General features: G+C 45.6%; 1 protein-coding gene across 3 annotated transcripts in view; it reads left to right on the forward strand.

Moving 5' to 3' along the window:
* LNX1 (ligand of numb-protein X 1) overlaps positions 1–21,400 on the forward strand; it is a 184,067-nt gene that overhangs the window by 58,373 nt on the left and 104,294 nt on the right. Inside the window, exons 2-4 of one of the 3 annotated variants that reach the window (XM_019829496.3) lie at positions 568–619; positions 1,502–1,629; positions 19,597–20,082. In XM_019829496.3, the coding sequence (XP_019685055.3) occupies positions 19,691–20,082 (392 nt within the window). In that variant the 5' untranslated portion in view covers positions 568–619; positions 1,502–1,629; positions 19,597–19,690. Of the gene's footprint in view, positions 1–340; positions 620–1,501; positions 1,630–19,596; positions 20,083–21,400 lie in introns of those variants that run through there. The other 2 variants (XM_045056362.1, XM_045056361.1) reach the window with 2 other exon arrangements.

Here is a 21,400-nt window from a genome sequence, read left to right on the forward strand (position 1 = left end):
CCGCTAAAGTAGTCCAATGTTAGAATGTGTGGAACCAAAGCGTTTCCAGTATCAGGAGAAGAGAGACACAGAATGGGGGGGGGGGGGGGGGGAGGGAGGGATAGGAATTTCAACACTTTTTTCTTAAGGGGTGGGGGGAGGAGGAAATGTCTCTCTGAGGAAACGTCTCTGCCTTCTCTTGGAGTGAGAACGGACAGTATCCCCAGGTAGCGCTCCAGAGAGTGAATAAATTGTTGAGAGATGCTGGATGGGGACCACAGACATATAGGACGTTTAAATACAATGAAGGGAGTTGTTTACAATCTTCTGGAAGATGCCAAAGCGTTTAACAGTCAGTCCTAATAGCTCCCAGCTGCGGCTGTGGTGCTGGCCGAGCTGAGCTGTGGAGTTACTATCTTTTCCTGCTGGAAAAACTGAAGCAACACAGCGACTTGCCCAGGGTCACACACCAGGCTTGGGACAGAAATAATCCTGACTCCTTCTTCCTGGCTGTAACCAGCAGACAAAGCCACCTTATTACTGTACTATCATTCAAATCTGAATCATTTAAATTGTTCCTAATTGCAGGCCTACAAGTGAACTGTCAACTCCATGTGACTAAGACGCCAGGCAAGCCGAGGTAGGAATGACCTTGAAGTTTTACAAACTCCTGAATAAGGGCTTAAAATGCTGCCCTCCCACTGGGGCGGGGGTAGGGAAAAAGCATTTGAAAACGTGACCTTGAAAATGCCAACAAATATCATACTAAGATTTTTTTTTTTTGAATTTGAAGGGGTGCCTGGGTGGCTCAGTCAGTTAAGTGTCCCAACTTCGGTTCTGGTCATGATCTCATCATTCGTGAGTTCGAGCCCAACGTCGGGCTCTGTCCCGACAGCCAGAGCCCGGAGCCTGCTTCGGATTCTGTGTCTCCCTCTCTCTGCCCCTCCTCCGCTTGCACTCTGTGTGTGTGTCTCTCGAAAATAAAGTGACATTTAAAAAATTTTTAAAAAGATGTATTTGAAGAGTCACCTCCAATTTTTTAAAAATTAGAACACAGAAACACATGGGATTCAAATGGATACCATTCAAAAAGGCATTTGAGGGTGACTCTCAAATATTTTTCAAAAAGTCAGTCTTCACACTCTTCTTTTTATGCCCACAAATTTACTGTCTTGATTTGGTGGTTCAGTGTCTTTTTTAAGTCTTTTAGGGACAGCTCCTTGGGACGGGAGGGGGCCGAGGAAACAACCAGGCTTTTAAGTTCCAATCTGTCCACGGGGCTGGACACGTGCCGTGCTCAGGAAAGAAAGTAAATTCCAACCGGCAAATTGCTCTAACTGATTCATTTGTCCGAACCGAGACGCCACCTACCTGCTCACAGGTATTCAGGTACATGACAGGTGGGCGGGACCTATTGACTGTTTCAATAGCTAAGGTCCCAGCAATGTTTTATCTGTGAGGCTCCCTGTGATGTCACACATTTCCTGCTCTCAACCAACCAATGCCTTCCTCCTTCCTTTAGGCACCTGTACGCTGAGGTTGAGCCTGGTCACTGCTCAGGCAGCCCCACGAGCTGCTGGATTCACCCACAAGGCATGGAAACTTCGGGGCTGCTGCTGCTTTGAGAGCCCCAGACACACACTTGAAAAGGTGAGTTGAAACTCTCCATTTTTCTCCTTTGACGTTCAGCCCCATGGCCCCTGAGGGATCTGAATGAGGAATTTGAATGAAAAAAATACATCAGCTGAATGGCTTAGCTCTGAGTTTGTCCCACAGGGAGAAGCCCTTTTGAGAGGGAAGAGCAGAGAGATGCCTTTGACATTTTGGTTGCACAGGAAAATTCTCCCAGGCCAGATATTTAATCCTTTTTGTTTCTCTTAATCATTAAGCCAGCCTCTGCTTGTCTGGGAAGTTGATCTGATTTTTTTTTTTTTTTTAAACCCTGCAGTGGAGACTTTTTTGAAACTGAACTCAAAGGTTCAGACCTGTCCGGCCCGTTTAATGGGGGTTGAGAGGCCAGTGCCGACTGAATTCACGGTTGCCTTATTTTTGCCTTACTTTCTGCATTTGTCTCCCCAGAGGTAATTTCCATCTGAACCTAACATGTCCCCCCACCACCAGAAGTCTGTTTCTCAGGTGAATTCTGCTGCCCCCCCCTCAGAAGCCCTGGACTCCTTTTCCTTCCTCTTTCTTCTCTAAAAACTTCTCCTGTTTTCTTTGTTCTTTGTTGACGCTCTTAAAATCCACTTTGCAGTCTGGATTAGAATTGTTTACATCCAGACCTGGCCTGGCTGCCTGCTGACCTTTGATTTAAAGAAAAGATCATTTCCTCAGTGCTTACAAGAATGGAACTTCAGGTCTGATCTTTAATTGTTGTTTGTTTTTTTTTTTTTAATTCTTCCACTTTTTTCCCCCTTTAACAGCAAATCTTTATTTCATATTTTTAATAGCAAATATATGGAGGAGATTGTTCTCCCCGGGATCTGACTTTTTTTTTTTTTTTTGAAGTAATTTTACTCCTAGGATCCATTTTTGTGTTCTTACTCCTGATCCCACAGCCTATACTCCTTCTGTTCTTGACAGCCCAAGAGCCCCACTCTACATCCAGCAGAGAAAGGAAAATACATCCCGTTTCCCTGCTGAGCTGAGCTGGAAAACATGGAGGGGAGAAATCAGCCTGTGAGGGGACCTTTCATTCTGGATTCCTTCATGGCTGCTTTTCTGAGATTTCAGTCAGCCAGTACCTTTGCAAAGGAATAGCCTGTTAGGGGTTATGCTCATGTTCGTCCGCCCCGAAATTCAAAGTGCATGTCAATTCTCCAGAAGTCGAAATTGAAACAAGCTGAGCAGAGTTTTGTCGGACCGCTGCTGCTCACTACCGAGATTCTGCCCTGGCCTCGTTGCCACTTTCTCGCTTCTTCGGTGGAGGCTTGTACTGTTCTTGAACTGACCTTCGTGGGTTCTTTTCCCGAGTGGTATGTCTGGATGGTGGTACCTTACCCGTGTGTTTTCTCACTTGATTCGGAGCTTTGTCAGCAGAGGATAGAAAAAGAGCTCTCAGGTCCTGAATGTTCTGGAGCAAAATATATCTTTAACGTCAGAAACCTCTCCACGAGACGCATTCCTTCTGGATTACCATGGTCTGTTAGATCTTTGCACCGTAATTCATGATTAAGTACCCCAATTTCATCGCTACATGTCAGGGTCCCTGGCTACTAAAGGAACAAAGCTGTGGGTGCCATGCCCCCAGATATAAGAAAGGAAAGAAATTACAGAGGCTGGAATTCAGAGTCAAGTTATCTAGACTGGGTTGGCCTCTTGGATACTTTGCGCACAAATATTGTCCGAGGGGATGAACGCCCCACGGTGGCTCCCTACGTGTGGTAACCGCATCTCTTGGTTCAAGTGGCAATAAGACCTGTCTGGAAAACATACGGTGTCTCTCCACTTACATCCTTGAGCAAGTGACTTAGCTGCTCCAGGCCCTCAAGTGTCTTCATCGGTAAAACAGGAGCTAATCCCTGTGATACGAAGTGATGGTGAGAAGTAGTTGAGGTAACAGAGAGAGAGGGTCATGTGGCCAGTGTCTAGGGCCACGTGGGTGTCAAACAAAGGCAAGATCCGCTCTTAAAGGCATTCTCCTGGGTGCTTGGCAGAGATAGTCTGACCCTAGCAAGATAAGAGATCTTCCGTGGCTGCCGTCGTTAGAAACTCTGATGGTTCTTGTAATGGTTATTAATTGTACATAATTAACTCCAACGTTAACAGTTCAGAGAAAGAAAACAGGCAGGAGGCAGGAGGACACTACTTCAACCATGTCATACAAGCTGGGGCAATCTGGCCTCTGCCAGCTCCCGGACATGCTTAGGAGCCGCCGGCCGCTGCTGTTCCTCCGGCCTTTCCCGCCTCAAAGCTGTCGCTGCACCACAGACCCAGCAAACGTGGTTCTCCGCAGGCCTGCGGGGAACATGTCCTGTTGTCGTTTGCTGTAATCTGACTTGGCAGGCGGCCCTTTCTGCTTTCCACTGTGCTCTCTCCAGGGCAGACTGGGTGCTTGGTTTCCTCCAATCTTGCTGATAAACACCCTGTGCCGCTGTGCCTCGCCACCCGGGGCGGGGGCGGGTGGTGTGGGGGCGGGGGCGGCGGGAGGGAGGAGGAAACCGGTTTGGAGCCTGCACTGCCCTGGGGAAGGGGGCTTGGGGATCCCTTGGATATGATTGCCTCACTAATGGATTATCCTGTACCCTTCGATGACCTTGAGTCATTGCCTAAGGCTCCCGGGCCTTCTCTAGATCTCACCCTATCCTGAAAAGCTAAGGCAGGTTTTCGTCATTCACGAGCAAGGTAACCGCCTAGCGGATGGACAGGGGTTCATAACCTTGACCTTACTACTGGTGTGCTTCGGGGATCCTGGGGGAAAGCCTCAACTTCCCTGCCCATCAGTTTCCTTGTTTACCTTTCCCCAAAAAGGGACGCTAACATGGCAAACCTCACGAGTGGCCGGGTCCTCTAGCAGAAGCTAGGGGGGCAACATACCTCGGTAAATCAGACCGACTGCAGGGGAGTGGGTGATGCCTCACCGGGAAATGCTCATCTTGTGTAGTTCTTGGTGGAACAGGGCTACTGCTTTAGAATAGTGGTTTGGCCTCTGCCATCGGGTTGCCTGGGTTCAAAACCCAGCTCTACCTTATACTAGCTGGCGGGGAGGGGGCGTGCTGGGACGGGTTATTTAACCCCGCGTTACCATGAAGAAGAAACAACTGAACTGTGTAAACTGCTTGGAATTCTACCTGGCACAATGTGAGCTATTGCTAGTAGTGGGGTTTTTTTTTTAAATTTTTTCAGTTTATTTATTTATTTTGAGAGAAAGAGAAGAAAGGGAGAGAGAGAGAGAAGGAGTGAGAGAGAGAATGCCAAGCAGACTGCACTGTCAGCCCAGGGCCCAAGGCAGAACTCGAGTTCATGAACTGTGAGATCATGACCTGAGCCAAAATCAAGAGTTGGACGCTTAATGGACTGAGCCACCCAGACAACCCCCTCTCCTGAATACTGTTTTTTTAAAGGAAAGTAGAATCAGATCTGGGTTCGAGGCCTAGTTCCACCAAGTAATTACTAGGCACTCAGTACCTCTTTGTCTTATGTACCAAACCCCATGCTATTGTGAAGAATACCTGACATGGTTTCGTGTAATTTGCCTGATGTATAATATAGCAGGTGCCCAATAAATGGCAACTCTTGTTCTATTATTACAGGCATATATCTCTTGTTATACACAGGCATATATCTCTTGTTATATTATATACAGGTCTGTATCTCTTGTTATATTATACACAGGCATATATCTCTTGTTATACACAGGGCTATATCTCTTGTTATACACGGGCATATATCTCTTGTTATATTATATACAGGCCTATATCTCTTGTTATATTATACACAGGCGTATCTCTCTTGTTATATGATACACAGGCATATCTCTCTTGTTATGTACTTAGGCGTACTTAGCTTTATTGCATTTTGCAGATATTGCATTTTTTACAAATTACAGGGTCGTGGCAAGCCTCCCTCCAGCAAGTCTATCGGTGCCGTTTTTCCAACAGCATTTATTCCCTTCATGTTGTTGTGTCACATTTTGGTAATTCTCACAGTATTTCAGACTTTTCATCGCTATCGGATTTGTTATGGTGATCTGTGATCAATGATTACGACTCACTGGAAGCTCAGATGACAGCATTATTTAGCAATAAAGGTTTTTTTGTTTTGTTTTTTAAGTTTATTTTGAGAGAGAGAGGGAGAGCACAGGTGCATGCAAGCGTGAGTGGGGGAGGGGCAGAGAGAAAGGGAGAGAGAATACGGAGCAGACTCCACAATGTCAGTGCAGAGCCCCACGTGGGGCTCGATCCCACAAACCGTGAGATCACGACCTGAGCAGAAATCAAGAGTCAGAAGCTTAACTGACTGAGCCACCCAGGAGCCCCTAGCAATAAAGTATTTTTAAATTAAGGTATATACATCATTTTTTTTTTTAGACATAATGCTATTGCACACTTAATAGACTGTGGTGTAGTACAAACATAACTCCTATATGCACTGGGAAACCAAAAAATTCATTTGACTCGCTTTATTACAATATTTGCTTTATTGAGATACTCGCTTTTTTGTGGTGGTCTGGAACGGAACCCACACTGTCTCCGAGGTGTGCCCGTGTGGAAAACAATTATTATATTGGCTAAAGTTAGACTTCTTGGGTCGTGCTACAGTTTGGACATAATAACAATGGAAACAGTAGTAAGTTGAGGGCCAAAGACTCTCTGAGAAAAACAGATTTCCCGAAAGCCCCCTCCCTCCCGAAGGTTTGGAAAGAAAACCTGTTAACAAAGATTATCTTGTTTATCTTGGAGCTCCAGGGTAGGGTGGCTGCCCGTTGAAATGCCTGGTCTTTTGCAGACCTGTGGCGGTAGGACTCGGTGAGGTAAATAAACAATGGATTCTCCTGGAGCAGTGATTCCTAGCTTCCTGGCCTCCGGTGTCTCCCTACTGGATGTGAATTCCTCACTTGGAGTGGAGAAAATAGGGTCTGCTGGGATTCTGACTTCTTGAAAGGCCATGTAAATAAAATGCCTGCCAAGAGAGCACGTACAAGGGAGGCTCTGAAATGTGTCTGCCTCATCACGTCAGTATTCATGGAGCTCATCTATTCATGGATCTCCTGGTGATGACACAGAACTATGCCTGATATTTACGTGCTGGGATCGTGTAGACTCACTTTTATGTGGGTGGCATATTTATGGCCCTCTGACAGTGCCTCCAAACTATCAAGGGCTTTTCAAAACTATCTGGAAGGAAGACCACATCTCTCTTCCTGGGTTAATGGGATTTAGCTATCTGCTCTCCCCAGGGACTAAGGGTCAACGTGAAAACCAGGCAAGTTGGTAAGTATAAAAAGTGCACTTAGCTGAAATCAGAAACAGAAAATGTTGGTCGCCTCCTGTGAACCTCTTACATTCACCATTTCCTCTAATCTCATTTTGTTCCGAGTGAACAATGACACCATAGTGACCTATTGCTGAGTTATCTGGAGACACACAGCTCATCAATATAAGAAAGAATTTTCTTTTCTTAAGAATTAGAGCTGTCCAAAAATCTAGGAGGTTGCCTTTTGGGGTACTGAGATCTCCGTCACTGATGGTGATTGTTTTTTGGTGCATTTGTTTATTTGGCATATTTATATGTGCCTGGTATGTGTTGCTAGAAGAATGAATGAATACCAGAGAGAATTCGTGTTTCTTCAGCAAATCATATATTCATCTCTAAAGTGAAGGTTATCGTTGATCTCGTAGCATTACTATAACAATTAAGTGAGAAAATACATGTAAAGCACCCAGCACAGTATCTTGCACCTAGTGAACTACTCATTACGTGGTAATAATGATTATGTTGTATTTTCTACCGTATTCTAAAAAGGAGGGGGAAGAAGCGAATCCTGCTTCAGGTAGGGAGTAGACAAGATGGCCTCCAGATTTGAGATTTGTAGTTGTTTTTTTTTTTTTTTAATTTTTTTTTTTTTAACGTTTATTTATTTTTGAGACAGAGAGAGACAGAGCATGAACGGGGGAGGGTCAGAGAGAGAGGGAGACACAGAATCTGAAACAGGCTCTAGGCTCTGAGCGGTCAGCACAGAGCCCGACGCGGGGCTCGAACTCACGGACTGCAAGATCATGACCTGAGCCGAAGTCGGACGCTTAAGCCACTGAGCCACCCAGGCACCCCGAGATTTGTAGTTTTTATGAGAATCCCTTCATTTCTATCCTTTTCATCCCTGATCTTCTTTCTCTGCCTTTCTAAAAGAAAGGCGCTTGCTCGTGGGAGCCATGCTCTTTGACATAGTAGGTTAACCAGTATACTTTTAACCGTGGCAGTAGGTTGTGTCCCAGTTAACCAGGGATGTTGTTGTTGTTGTTGTTATTGTTCTGTTTTGTTTTTTACATCATTCATTTGTGCCTTGGAATGTGTGGATTCAAATTCCACCATGATTCTCCAGTGACTCTTATTTGCTTCTTATGTTTGATGCATTTGTCACAGGCACACAAAAGACTTCACCAACAGCAGAATGGAAACTCTCCAAGAATTTTCTTTAATAGCCTCTTGGCACAGCGCATGGCAACAGCACTGCATGATGGTGAGGTGGAAACATGCCATTGCTATCTGGGAGATGATTTGCATAGCTGGCTTATGACTGCGTTTGTCAGTCACGTGGCCTTTTTTGACTAGAACGCTGCACGTTTTGGCTCCTGCGTTAATACATGAGTCACCTCATGTTTTCAAACTCATTAAGTATTGTTGTTATGTGTGTATTATGTTTTCTACAACACACACAAACTCAGCCCTTCCATCTGTAGTCTTGGGGCCCTGGCAAATTTGGTGTAATTGTCATCGCAGAAGACATCAGTATTCCAGCTTAGTAGTGGATTGAAAGAAGTTATTACATTTTTATACTAGGGCAGAACTGCCATTCCTAAGCACAGAGCAGTCTAGGGGGGCCCGGGTAGCTCAGTCAGTTGAGCATCTGACTTCAGCTCAGGTCATGATCTCGTGTTTCGTGAGTTCAAGCCCCGCGATGGGCTCAGTGCTGACAGCTCAGAGCCTGGAGCTTGCTTCAGATTCTGTGTCTCCCTCTCCCTCTGCCCCTCCCCTGATCGCACTCTGTCTCTCTCTCTCTCTCAATAATAAATAAACGTTAAGAAAAAAGAATGGAACAGTCTAAATGGCTGCCATCCCAGCCTATTTTCCATTTCCTTAAGCTACGGAGAGAAGTGTTGGTGTGGATCGTTGGGGATATTTCCCTCAGTCCTGGGAGAATGCCCCTAGAAATACATAGCCTTCTAGGTTACTTTCCCAAGGCTGCTGTAACAAATCACCATAAACCCGGTGGCTTAAAATAACAAAATTTATTCTCTTGCATTTCTGGAGGCCAGAAGTTTGAAATGAAGGTATTGGCAGAAACTCACTTCTTCAAAAGGCTTCAGGGAAGAATCCTCCCTTGCTTCTTCCAGCTTCTGGTACCTCCAGGCATTCCAAGGCCTGTGGCTGCATAACCGTGATCTCTGCCTCTGTCTTCCTATCACCGTCTCCTGTGTGTGTGTTCTCTTCATCTGTGTCTTATGAAGACACTTGTCATAGGATTTAAGGTAATTTAGATAATCCAGGATGATCTCATCTCAAGGTTCTTAACTTAATGACATCTTCAAAGACCTTTATTTAAATAAAGTCACATTCACAGCTTTTGGAGGTTAGGACAGGGCCATATCTTTGGGGGGGGGGGCATCATTCTACCTGCTATACCCTCTAACTGGCACTTACATATGCAGGCTCCTCCCACTACTCATGGAGTGATTCCCTGTCTGTGTGGAGGCTGAAATATTGGTCATTAAATAGGTAAGGAGAGTTAGAATTGACACCACTTACCACCGTTTATTTCTATGTTCAAGGCACAGTAGTGTTTTATGTTTTAAAGACCTATTGAGTGTTTTTGGTCAATAGCCTGATGTATCTACAAAAGCAAATCAGCAACGGCTGTCCTCCATTGCTTTTAAAGACAAGTAGTATCCTGGTTAAGAAACAACCGCTCCACTGAACCACTAAACCACAACTGGATAAGTGTCCACTTCCAGCTGTCATGTTTTCAAAGGGACTTTAACAAACTAGCGAGTACCCTGGGCGGACCCTGTACCCTGGGTCAACTCCCCAGGAAGACAACGGAAGGAACCAGAGACAAAAAGAAGAGACAGGAGAGAAACCACCCATCCTCTCTTTAATTCAGGGTGGCTGCCATGTTTGGAGGGAGTGACTGTGATCTGTGTCACGCGGCAAGGTCAAGGTAACAAAAGGAAAGCATTCAGCTGTTGGGAAGCTGATGAGCTCCCCATCACTGTAGGTGTTTCAGGCAGAAGCTGGTAGGCCGGCTCACAGCCACGTTGTAAAGAGGATTCCTATACTTGGGGAGAAGCTAAGATTCTTACCCAACTCAAAGTCCTGTGATTTCTTCAAAGGTAATTCTAAAATCTCAAAGACAGATCATCATGTGACCAAACACTGGTGTGTGTATTTCCCTTCCTCGACTGGGGGATTTGCTCACGTTCTTCCCCTACCTTGATTTCTTCCCACTTGTCCATATACCACGAAGCTTTGATGATGTGCCCTGAGGCCCAACTATTCCATGAACTTTCCTGGCCATTCCGGGTCACATTATACTGTTCTCTTGTCTCTTTGTCTCCAAAACTTGTCCCTGGCTCCTATTTGGGGGGGATCATACCCCTTGCCATACTCAATATGTACTTTTGCAGTGCTTTCGTATTTTTCTTCTATATGTAAGCTCCATTTTTCTAATTAGACTTACACTCACTGAGGATAACATTGAATTCCCTATGGTGTAGCAGGATTCTCGCACAGAGAGTCGGGACGCTGAGGCTTTTCTTTCCAGGAAACAACTTTATTCCTGCCGGCACCGCTCCGTTGGGTTCGTACCCGAAGAACTGAGCTCTGAATGCCACATGGCATAGTTTTTTATATATTTTCTGTTTGTCTCCCATAATGGTAACATACAAACATGTAGTCTGATTAACTGGTCTCATGACACAGGGTCCTGAGGGATGTTGTCACATACGTGTATAACCAGGTGGCCTTGAGGTGTTTTTTCCTTTTGCTTTCCTTAGGGAGGGGAACCCTACCACAGAGGGAGCTCCCCCAGAATCTAAGACAAATGCCAGGCATATAATAGGGGATCAACGAACATACATAGAATTGGAAAACAGCAGAAACAATGGTGAGAATTCAAATATCTTCCTTCACCTTGTCTTTCACTCCGTAAAACTTGGTTATCTGTTTTAAAAAAAAATCCCGGATATGTTTTTCAGCCTCGGGTGGAAGAATGTCAGCTTGCTTCCCCACGTTTCTCCTCTGAAATTATCTCTTCCCAGGATCCTATGGCGCTTCTTTGCATGAACAGAACCCTTGGTTAACACAAAATACCCTGCCTTCATTTTTGTTGTTGGCAGGGGGTCAGCTCCATCTCACCATGTTGATAGACCAGGAAACGAAAGGACATCTTTTCTGGGACAGAGTTCTTACAAAGAAACCCAAGTATGAAAGGGGTGCCATGACACCCAGGGGAAAGGCAGTAAATCTTTAGTCAAGGGAGACAAAGCTCTTCTCCAACCAGCTTGTAAAAATCTTCCCTGGGCTTCTAGAACTTGTATCTGATTGGCTAGCCACTTGGGACGCTTTTCACTTAACTGCTTTTCTTGTTCTTCCCACTTCCTGACTATCTACATTCTCAGTCATTGACTCCAGACGTGGTCTCCTTTTAGTTCAATTCTCCTTTAATTTCCTGAAGATATTTCGACCTCTTTAAAGACCACTTTATATATTTGTCCTTTCTAGCGGTGGCAACACTATGCAGGCAAGTATCTTTCAGTGATCCAATTAATGAATTGCTTACTCCCTCTTGGGGATCGTTGATTTAGATATTAAGTAGATTCAGAACCAACCCTGACCTTTGCAACAGTCCATAAGCACCTGCCTTCTTTGTGTTCTCTCTCCTTTTCCTCTGCAAGGTATATGACTCCCCTGCCTCCTCAGCCCCCACTTCAAACCCTCTTAAGTTAAAAGACAGTTTTTATTTCATGTGTGACCGTTTTAATTCAGGTCACTAAAGCACTTAATTCCTATTACTGATGTGTCTGTAAGCTAAGGAATAGCCCACGGAGCATTCGTCCATCCTCTTAGTTCACAGTTGGTATTTATAAAAAAATCGATGGCACGTTATTGATATCTCCAAGTTGCACACAGTTTATCTATAAAGTGTAATTATAAATGTACTTTGTTTAATAGACGAAGAGCTTGCCCTAACTTTGACAATTGCTTTCCCTCCAATAATCTAATTTAGGAGTTCCAGCCAGTGCCAGGGCAGAGGTTAGACAAATACACCCACAGATAATTGTTTAGAAAGAGAATGAGGCCATCGACGTGAAGAATTTACCAGCACTATTCCATTTGATTCCCACATGAGTGTATTTCTGGTCTTCACAGTCCAGGATGAGGTTCCTGAATGACTGTGATCTCTGTGCTGAGGTGTGACCTCAGTGACCAGTGTGAACCAAGTCCTGAACCAGCCTGCATAGCTTCATCCAAATTGCAAAGCATCATCAACGGCAAAACACCTTCAGCTCAGTTTCTAGAACCTAAAAGTTACTTCAGAAATCATCTGGTATAGGGGTTCTCAGTCTTTATGTGCTTTTTTTTTCTTAATTTTTATTTAGAGAGAGAGAGAGAGAGAGCGAGCGAGCGTGAGTGGGGGAGGGGCACAGAAAGAGGGAGACACAGAATCCGAAGCAGGCTCCAGGCTCCAAGCTGTCGGCACAGAGCCCGACGCGGGGCTCGAACTTGGGAACAGTGAGATCATGACCTAGGCCAAAGTCAGATGCTTAACCAACCAAGCCCCCGGGCGCCCCCTCAGTCTTTATGTGTTTGTGTAAAACATTAGGGTTGGGGGAAGGGATTAGGAGATTTTGAAAAAAACATGAAATAAGCCAGCAAAAATTAGGAAGCAAACACAGCGAGGGTAGGGCAGAGCCCCACGCTGTTTACATAGTGGTGGTGGCCTTGCTGGAGAGACTGTTTGTGTCACTTGACTGATAGACGCTCGAAACAGTGCTCTTTCGGGATCCAGTCATCCAGTGATCATTTTGGGGCCTGGCTTCAGATTACACTTTTTTCTTCTTGTTTGAAATCGTCCTCCTTTGTATGAGCCCTCAGTGACTGCTCAGCTAACGGTGCCAGGTGACTAGGACACCTCCTCAGACACTTTCCTTTTCTGGTTCTTGTGCACCAGTCCTTTTCGCTTTTCTTTCCTTTTCTTTTCTTTTTTCTTTTCTTTTCTTTTCTCTTCTCTTCTCTTCTCTTCTCTTCTCTTCTCTTCTCTTTCCTTTCTTCTTCCTTTCTTTCTTCCTTCCTTTCTTCCTTCCTTCCCCTTCCTTCCCCTTCCTTCCTTCCTTCCTTCCTTCCTTCCTTCCTTCCTTCCTCTTCCTTCCTTCTTTCCTTTCCTTTCCTTTCCTTTCCTTTCCTTTCCTTTCCTTTCCTTTCCTTTCCTTTCCTTTCTGAGGATCATCCAGAGCTTTAGGACTTTCAGTTCATCTCATGGCCCTTCCATTGGCTGCCCGTGGCCTGTCGCTTTTTTAACTTTTTCATTTATTACTGAATGTCAGTGACAGTTCATCGATGTTGTGTTCTGGATGGGAAAAAAAAAAAATTGTCTCCGATTTGCCATTTGTTTAAATGGTTTCCATGTCTCTTTTCTCGTGTTCATTTTGTCAGTACATTCTAGATCACCATTTATCAAAATATAGGAATGCTTATAAACAAATGGGAGACTCCCAAACCTCAAATACCACTCATTCCTGGGATTGGGTTATACACTGAGGATTCCAATACCAAACTGTTTAGCCACGGAGGAATTTCTGTTTACATAAATCCACCTAATACCACGAAATATCTTTGCATTTTCTAAACTGTGTCCCTAGCTGCTACTTTTATACTTTATTACCCTGGATTTTTTTTTTTTTTTTCCTTCTCGGTGCTCAAGAATTGCTAATAGCTTTCTCCAGGCCTCAGGGCGGTGTCTCAGTCTTGCAGCAGGGCAGATCGGCAATGACAGCAATGGCCTTCTACTGCCACCAAGAAAGCAGACAGTCCTAGGCTCTGAGTGCCGTTTTTCCATTCCACTATATCCTAGAGTTTTGGGGCTCATTCTACCCACACCTCGTAGGAGGGACACTGAATAATCTGGAAAGTTGCAGAGGATGGTCAGCTTCGCAGAGTATATGGAAACTTGAAGGAATGCCACATAGCCCAAGGCCGCTGGCCCCGGGGGAGGAAAAAGGTGTCTTCCAACAATTAAAGGACTTAAGGAATTTGATATATTCTAAGTAGCTCCTGGGATACATCTGGCACCCATGGAGGGGTTGGTGAGTTCTAGAGAGGGATTTTTTTTTCTTTTTAGAGAGGCGAATTTTTGCTCTGTATATGGACTGTCCCCCCTAGTAGTTAGAGCTCTCCGAAGCAGGATGATCTATTTCATAAGGTGATAAAGGCCTGTTTCATTTAGGGACCCTCTCTCAAGGCTCCCTTTCAACACCAAGAATCTATGGCTCAATGTTTCGTCTTTCTCAAGGTTAAAGTCCCGATGTGGGGCACACTGCCATGGACTGTAAGATGAATTCTTTTTGATAATATGAAGTCCCATTACTATTGTTGTAAAAGTGTGACTCATGCAGCCATCCAGGAGAGGCTCTAGAGTTAAGTCTTGTCCTTGGAGTAAGAAGAAACTGTGACATTGTCAGCGCAGCCTGCCAAGGGATATGGTTATCCATTGCCTTGCCAGTGCAGTATATGGTTTATCAAGGTCACCTTGGACAACCATCTTTTATAAAGCCAGTGTGCATTTAAAGGAGAATTAGAACAGTAGCACACCAGGGACTCCATTGTTCTGGTAGGTTATTTCGTGCAGACAATTTTCTGTTTCCAAACAGGTTGTACCCCAAGGGCTGTTCTTAAGACTATTGGATTTTTAGTGCAGGTGACCGTATACATGTGACCTCTAACGACCTTCTTTGCTTGCAGACAGCGCCGACTCACTTTGCTCTGGAATGCATCCCTGTTGTCAGCCACCGAAGTTTCAGAATGTGAAAGTTAGGTCGAAGAACTTCTGTACAAGTGTCGGGCGTGACCACAAAGTGGCGGGGGAAAGGAAGCAGGGATTAAGGACAGAGATGGAGATTTTGAGGTTTCCTGGCACTTCTCACCGCTGCGTTGGTAGGCCACCTGTATGTCTAAAAGTCATCTTGGGCCTCTATTGCACCCCAAATCACGGGAAAGACAGAAAAGATGGTTCCTAAGCCACCATAGGGGTCTACTGAGGAAGTGTAAGATTTTCATCCCCACTCCTACCCACCCCCCCATATACACCCAAGGAGGAAATCTACTTCCCTTCTCTTTCTCCAAATTGCAAACACGCCAGGGCCGGAAGTGCCGAGGGCCGGGACACTCAGTAACAGATGGACTCAGCTAACAAGCCCTCTCGCTGACATTTGGGAGGAAAAATCGTTTACCTTTCAAGCCTTAATGATCTTTGATCATTTCTTCTCAGTTCATGTCTTAAAAACATGATACATCATACAGGTTTATAAGATGTAAACTGGAAATAAGAAACCTTGCATAAATAATGTTCATGGTATTTTTTTATTTTTAAAAATTTGTTTAAGTCTACTTTGAGAGAGACGGGGGCAGCACAAGTGGGGGAGGGGCAGAGACAGAGGGTGAGAGAGAGGATCCCAAGCAGGCTCCACACTGTCAGCTCAGAGCCCAAGGCAGGGCTTGAACCCACGAAGCCATGAGATTATGACCTGAGCCAAAACCAAGAGTCAGACACTCAACCAACTGAGCCACCCAGGTGCCCATTAATCATAATTTTTCTTTTTTTTTTTTTAAGCGTATTTATTTTTGACAGAGAAAGAGAAAAAGGGGACAGGGGAGGGGAAGAGGGAGAGGGAGAGAGGACAGAAAAATCCCAGGCAGGCTCTGCACCATCAGCTCGGAGCCCAAGGTGAGGCTCAAACCCACGAACCGTGAGATCATGACCTGAGCCGAAACCACGAACGGGACACTTGACCAACTGAACCATCCAAGCACCCCATTAGTCATATTTTTAAAAGCCTACCTAGTTCTTTCTTTAGAGCCCAGACTGCTTTTTTGCTTTTTTTGGCCAATTATCTCGTAATCTGTGTCTATTCATATAGGCTTTATTTAGTCTAAAGCAAAGTTGGAAAATACCAACAGCAGTGTTTACGCTAATATTATGTTAAGGATCTGGTGTACTCGTATGGGCAAGTGCCAGGGAATTCAAATTTCTCTCAGAAAAACAGGAAAGGAAAGAAAAAAGAATTGGGGCTGGAAGCTAGAACCTGCCGGTTTTGTTTACCTGTTCCATTCATTTAGTGTCCACCATTTTGGCACTCAGTAAAGTCAAAGAAAATTTTTAATCAGAGCCTTGGAAAAACCTATTCGCAATGGTCCTAAAGAGATTTTTAAACCCAATTTCCTGGGGCTCTTCTATTTGCCTAGTTGCATTCCAACGAAGTCATGACGATGGGGGGGGGGAGGGGAAGATGCGTGGCCACAATGTAGCAAAATAGGAACAGAAACTAGAGTCAGCACCATTTCTTGGTTTGTTTCTTTTTTGGTGTAACTGGCAAGTTACTTACATGTCACACACTTCAGCTTCCTCATCTGTTAAATGAAAACAAACAAAGGGCACCTGGGTGGCTCAGTCAGTCGCGCATCAGACTATGCCTCGGTCATGCTCTTGCGGTCTGTGAGTTCAGGCTCTGCGTCGGGCTCTGTGCTGACAGCTCGGAGCCTGGAGCCTGCTTCAGATTCTGTGTCTCCCTCTCTCTCTGCCCCTCCTCTGCTCATGCTCTGTGTCTCTCTGTCAAAAATAAATAAACGCTAAAACAGAATTTTTTTTTTAAAATGAAAACGAACAAAACAACCCTGGGGATTTGTGTGGATTAAATAACATAATGTATATAAGGCCCCCAAGTACAGTGCCGGGCACATGGTAAATGCTCAAAACTTGTCAGAAAGCAAAGAAAAACAGATTCTCCCAAAAGCCAACTGCCCAGAACAAAGCAAAACCCTCTGCTTTATTAGCACAGAATCCTCTGCTGAAACTCTGTTTCTGAAAGAGATTTTATAGTATCGATCTGGTGGCTTGCTTTTTTTTTTTTTTTTTTTTTTAAGCTAGGGTTCTTCTAACAATATTATAAGGAAATTGATGTGTCAGAGACATAAAAATGGAGCTGGGACTGGGTGGGGTGGAGAAGTGGGCAAATCTCTACCCCACCTGCCTTCCTTCCGTCCCTCCCCTGGAAGGCTCTCAGGCACCTGCCACTTTCTAGAACACAGTCTGAAAACCAAAGATCTGGTCCAGTCCCACCATTTCACCCATAAAGGCATGGCCCAGAAATGTGAAGTTGTTTTTTCAGTGGTAAGACCAGAGCGACAGCTGCATTCCTATCACTTTTCAGTATAGCACAGGGAGGAGGAATGGAGAGGACCCAAACACGTGGGAAGATTTGACAAAACTCTTGTCAAAGTTCAAAATATGTGAACTTTTTTTTTTTTTCCTCTAGTGGATGATAATCTTTCGGGTGGCCCGTTTCCGTTTTCATGTTTATTTTTGGACTGTTTTTCATGCCACTTAAAGCATTTCCTGTGTGGTTCCAGTACCTTCTATCAGCCTGAGGACGAATAGCAGCTGTGTATGTTTCCATGAAATTTGACTAGAAACCACTTCACCCCCTTCTGCACTCTCTACCTTAGTCTTCTGTGTTCTCTTTTGATGCTAAATCAAATGCTATGATCTAAGTGTTTTCACATTCAGGGCGTTTTACTTCAACCTTCTGACCAGAGTGTTCTTTCAGGCACATTAGCACAGGACAGAAATGTAAACACGAAGCTGACCCACTGAAAGCTTGAAGTCCATGTATTTTCTTTTGGAGATAAGGCTGTGCTCCTACAAACAACCTTGGACTTAATTTGGAAAAGAAAAAAGATATAACACAGTTTATGACTCTGCTGTGCCATATTTCCAAATGCAGCTAGTTTCCTGTTAGGTTACTCATGTGTCTTTATGCTCTTGTGGAACGCTTGACGTCTTTTCGTTTACTTCCCAAAATGAAGAACGTTGAAGGGGGGGTGGGGGAGGGTGCAGGATTTTTATTTTTATTTTTAAGTAGGCTTCACGGCCAGCGCAGAGCCCAACGCGGGGCCTGAACTCAGGACCCTGAGATCAAGACTCAGACGCTTCATTCACTGAACCACCAGGGGACTCCATGGGGTTCTTAATCCTCATGAGAGATGACCCAGGGTCACCTCGTGCACACTTACAGTTACTTGTGCCGTCTGCGTCCCCTGGACTGGTGATCCCACGAGAGCAGCAGCGTGTTTTCAAAGCTCTCTTGAAGGTCTCCTCCACACCCAGCTTACTACCTAGCTCAGAGGGCGCTCGAAAAACATTTATGGAATGATTCCAAGAGACATCCTAGATGTTAATTGGGAACGTTAAAAACTCCATCATTTAGGGGCGCCTGGGTGGCGCAGTCGGTTAAGCGTCCGACTTCAGCCAGGTCACGATCTCGCGGTCCGTGAGTTCGTGCCCCGCGTCAGGCTCTGGGCTGATGGCTCAGAGCCTGGAGCCTGTTTCCGATTCTGTGTCTCCCTCTCTCTCTGCTCCTCCCCCGTTCATGCTCTGTCTCTCTCTGTCCCAAAAATAAATAAACGTTGAAAAAAAAATTTAATAAAAAAAACAAAAACAAAAACAAAACTCCATCATTTAGACACCTATACGAGAGGAAAATCCATAGTGTGATAGTATTCTACTGGTTTGAACTATATATATGATTAAATAAAAGAGTACTGTTAAAATGAAACAAAAAGACCCCTTGTAGGAACTATAGCTTTCAATTTCTAGGTCAAGGAAGCTAGACTGGAATGAATGCAGTAACAAATGCATGTAAAAATAGTAACTAATATTGGGGCACCTGGGTGGCTCAGTCGGTTAAGTGTCGGACCTCGGCTCGGGTCGTGATTCAAGCCCCGTGGGTTCAAGCCCGGCGTAGGGCTCTGTGCTGACAGCTCAGAGCCTGGAGCCTGCTTTGGATTCTGAGTCTCCCTCTCTCTCTCTGCCTCTCCCCCAGTTGTCTCTCAAAAATGAATAAAAGTTAACAAATTTAAAAAAAATAGTAGCTAATATTGACTGAGCATGTACTATATTCCAGATATGATGCTGAGCGCTCTCTGTCGCATATCTTGTGCAATCCTCACAATAGTCGTATGAGGCCGGCTATTGTTATCCTCATTTTTCAGCTATGGATTAAATGGCTGGCCCACAGCGGTGGTGGGATTTGAACCCAGGCGGGACAGCTGGAGAGCCCACATAACTGCCAAATGCCCCATTGAATGAATGAAATGCATATGGAGGGAAACATGCTCTCACCACAGTAAAAACGCTACAGACTCCCCAGTTCTCGGTTCTTCTGACGAGAGTTGAAGGCTCTGATGTCCTACCTTCTCTGAGTTGTAGAGAACGTTGGGAGGAAAGATAAGAAAAAGCCATTAGAGTGTTCACTGTTTTTCTTCTTGTCCCGATCTGACAGAGCAACTTCTAAATCTCTAATTTATAGTCTATATAATTTATGGTCTAATTTAATTTTACTAACAATTTATATCTTTGGGGATTTCCCGGATAGTCCCCGATGGTTTTTACCACCCAGCGCGAGGATGTTAAAGGCCAACGTTATTCCCACCAGGATGGATGGTAAACTGGAGGCATACGGAGGCCAAGTCACTTGCCCAAGGTCATGTCAGTCACCAGAGGGGGCAGTGAGCCCTGGCCTTCTGAATCCCAGCTCAGTCCCCCGCCCGCGGGCGGCAGGGCGTCAAGTCCATTGCTTAGTCTCCAGTCTCATGAAAACAAAGATCAGCTGTCTTGTTCTCTTTTAGGTCTGTGGATGGCTCCTGGAAGATCGTGATTTTCTCCGGAGGAAATACTGTTGCCCTGGGCTGGTTTCCTGCCATACCGTCTCCCGAGTTGACCATGAGCCGGCCAGACCCTGCCTGTCCCCCTGACCCCAGCTCTGCGCCCCTGTGTGTGGTGTGTGGCCAAGCCCACTCCCCTGAGGAAAACCACTTCTACACCTACGCGGAAGATGTGGACGATGACCTCGTGTGCCACATCTGCCTGCAGGCTTTGCTGGACCCTCTGGACACTCCCTGTGGACACACCTATTGCACGCTCTGCCTCACCAGCTTCCTGGTGGAGAAGGACTTCTGCCCCGTGGATCGTAAGCCTGTGGTGCTGCAGCATTGCAAGAAGTCCAGCATCCTGGTCAACAAGCTTCTCAACAAGCTGCTGGTGACCTGCCCGTTCCCGGAGTACTGCACCGAGGTCCTGCAGCGCTGTGATCTCGAGCAGCACTTTCAGACAAGGTAGGGCCTCCCTGGTTGGCCGGCTCCGAGCCGCCCGCCCTCCCGGGGACGGCTGGCCTCCCCTGCCTCCCAAGAGCAGGGCCGTCCTCGGGGCCGGGTGCTCCGCGAGATGCCGTTTCTCTGTCTTCTGTTTTTGCGGCCAGGGCCAGCATCCGCTCAAAGGAAACCTCTTAGGTGTTTGTAACCGTGGTTCAGTGTGAGAGAACAGCCCGTGATAGAGTTGGGGTGTGCAGGTGTGTGTGTGTGTGTGGTGGGGGGCGGGGGGGGACTGTTTTCTCGTGGTAACCTATGCATGACATTGGCCATTTTAACCAGTTTTAAGAGTACGGTTCAGTGGCATTTAAGTGCATTCACACGGTTGTGCGGCCATCACCACAATCCATTACCAGAACCTTGCTCACCTTCCAGAATCGAAACCGTACCTATTAACCCCAGATTCGCCATTCCCTCCTGTCCGGCCCCTGATGACCACCATGCTGCTTTCTGTCTCGATGCATCTGACTGCTCTGGGAGCCTAAGAGAAGAGGAATCGTACAATATTTGTCCTTTTGTGGACTGGCTTGTTTCATATGGGTGCGTTCTGAAGTGTCAAGAGATCCTGGAAAGGTCTGATGAGCAGCTTTCTCTGAGGCTTGTGGCCCCCAGAAGATTTCCTGATGGGCATTGCTTACCTTTTCACATCAGAAAAAAAAACGTCTCCCAGTTTGGTCCATGATTCTTAAGATTTCTTCTGTATGGGAATTGACAAAGCCCACTGTTCTTTAAGGAGATGTGAGGTATTGCCAACTGACTTTTAAAAGGAGAAACGTACAGGGGCGCCTGGGTGGCTCAGTTGGTTAAGCGTCCGACTTGGGCTCAGGTCATGATCTCGCGGTCCGTGAGTTCGAGCCCCGCGTCAGGCTCTGGGCTGATGGCTCAGAGCCTGGAGCCTGTTTCCGATTCTGTGTCTCCCTCTCTCTCTGCCCCTCCCCTGCTCTCTCTCTCTCTCTCTCTCTCTCTCTCTCTCAAAAATGAATAAACATTGAAAAAAATAAGAACATAAAGGAGAAATGTAGAAAACTTCTGTCTTCCAGAGAATTTCTGCTAAATTTTCAGCCAGGGTACACACCGGTGGCAGAGCGATGGTGTGACTGCCCCTGCTGGTGGCGAGCAGCAGGTCCACTCCACTTATCTGCCTCTCATTGTGTCCACTTACATTGTCACATTCCTGGGCATTCCTGTGCAGATGGCCTCAGGGCAGCCCCGGGTCTTGCTCCACAATGAGGTGCTCAGAACATTTCAGGTGGTTATGGGAGGATGAACAGTAATACCACAATTA

This window comes from Felis catus, chromosome B1, assembly GCF_018350175.1.
Source record: "Felis catus isolate Fca126 chromosome B1, F.catus_Fca126_mat1.0, whole genome shotgun sequence".
NCBI classification, from domain to species: domain Eukaryota; kingdom Metazoa; phylum Chordata; class Mammalia; order Carnivora; family Felidae; genus Felis; species Felis catus.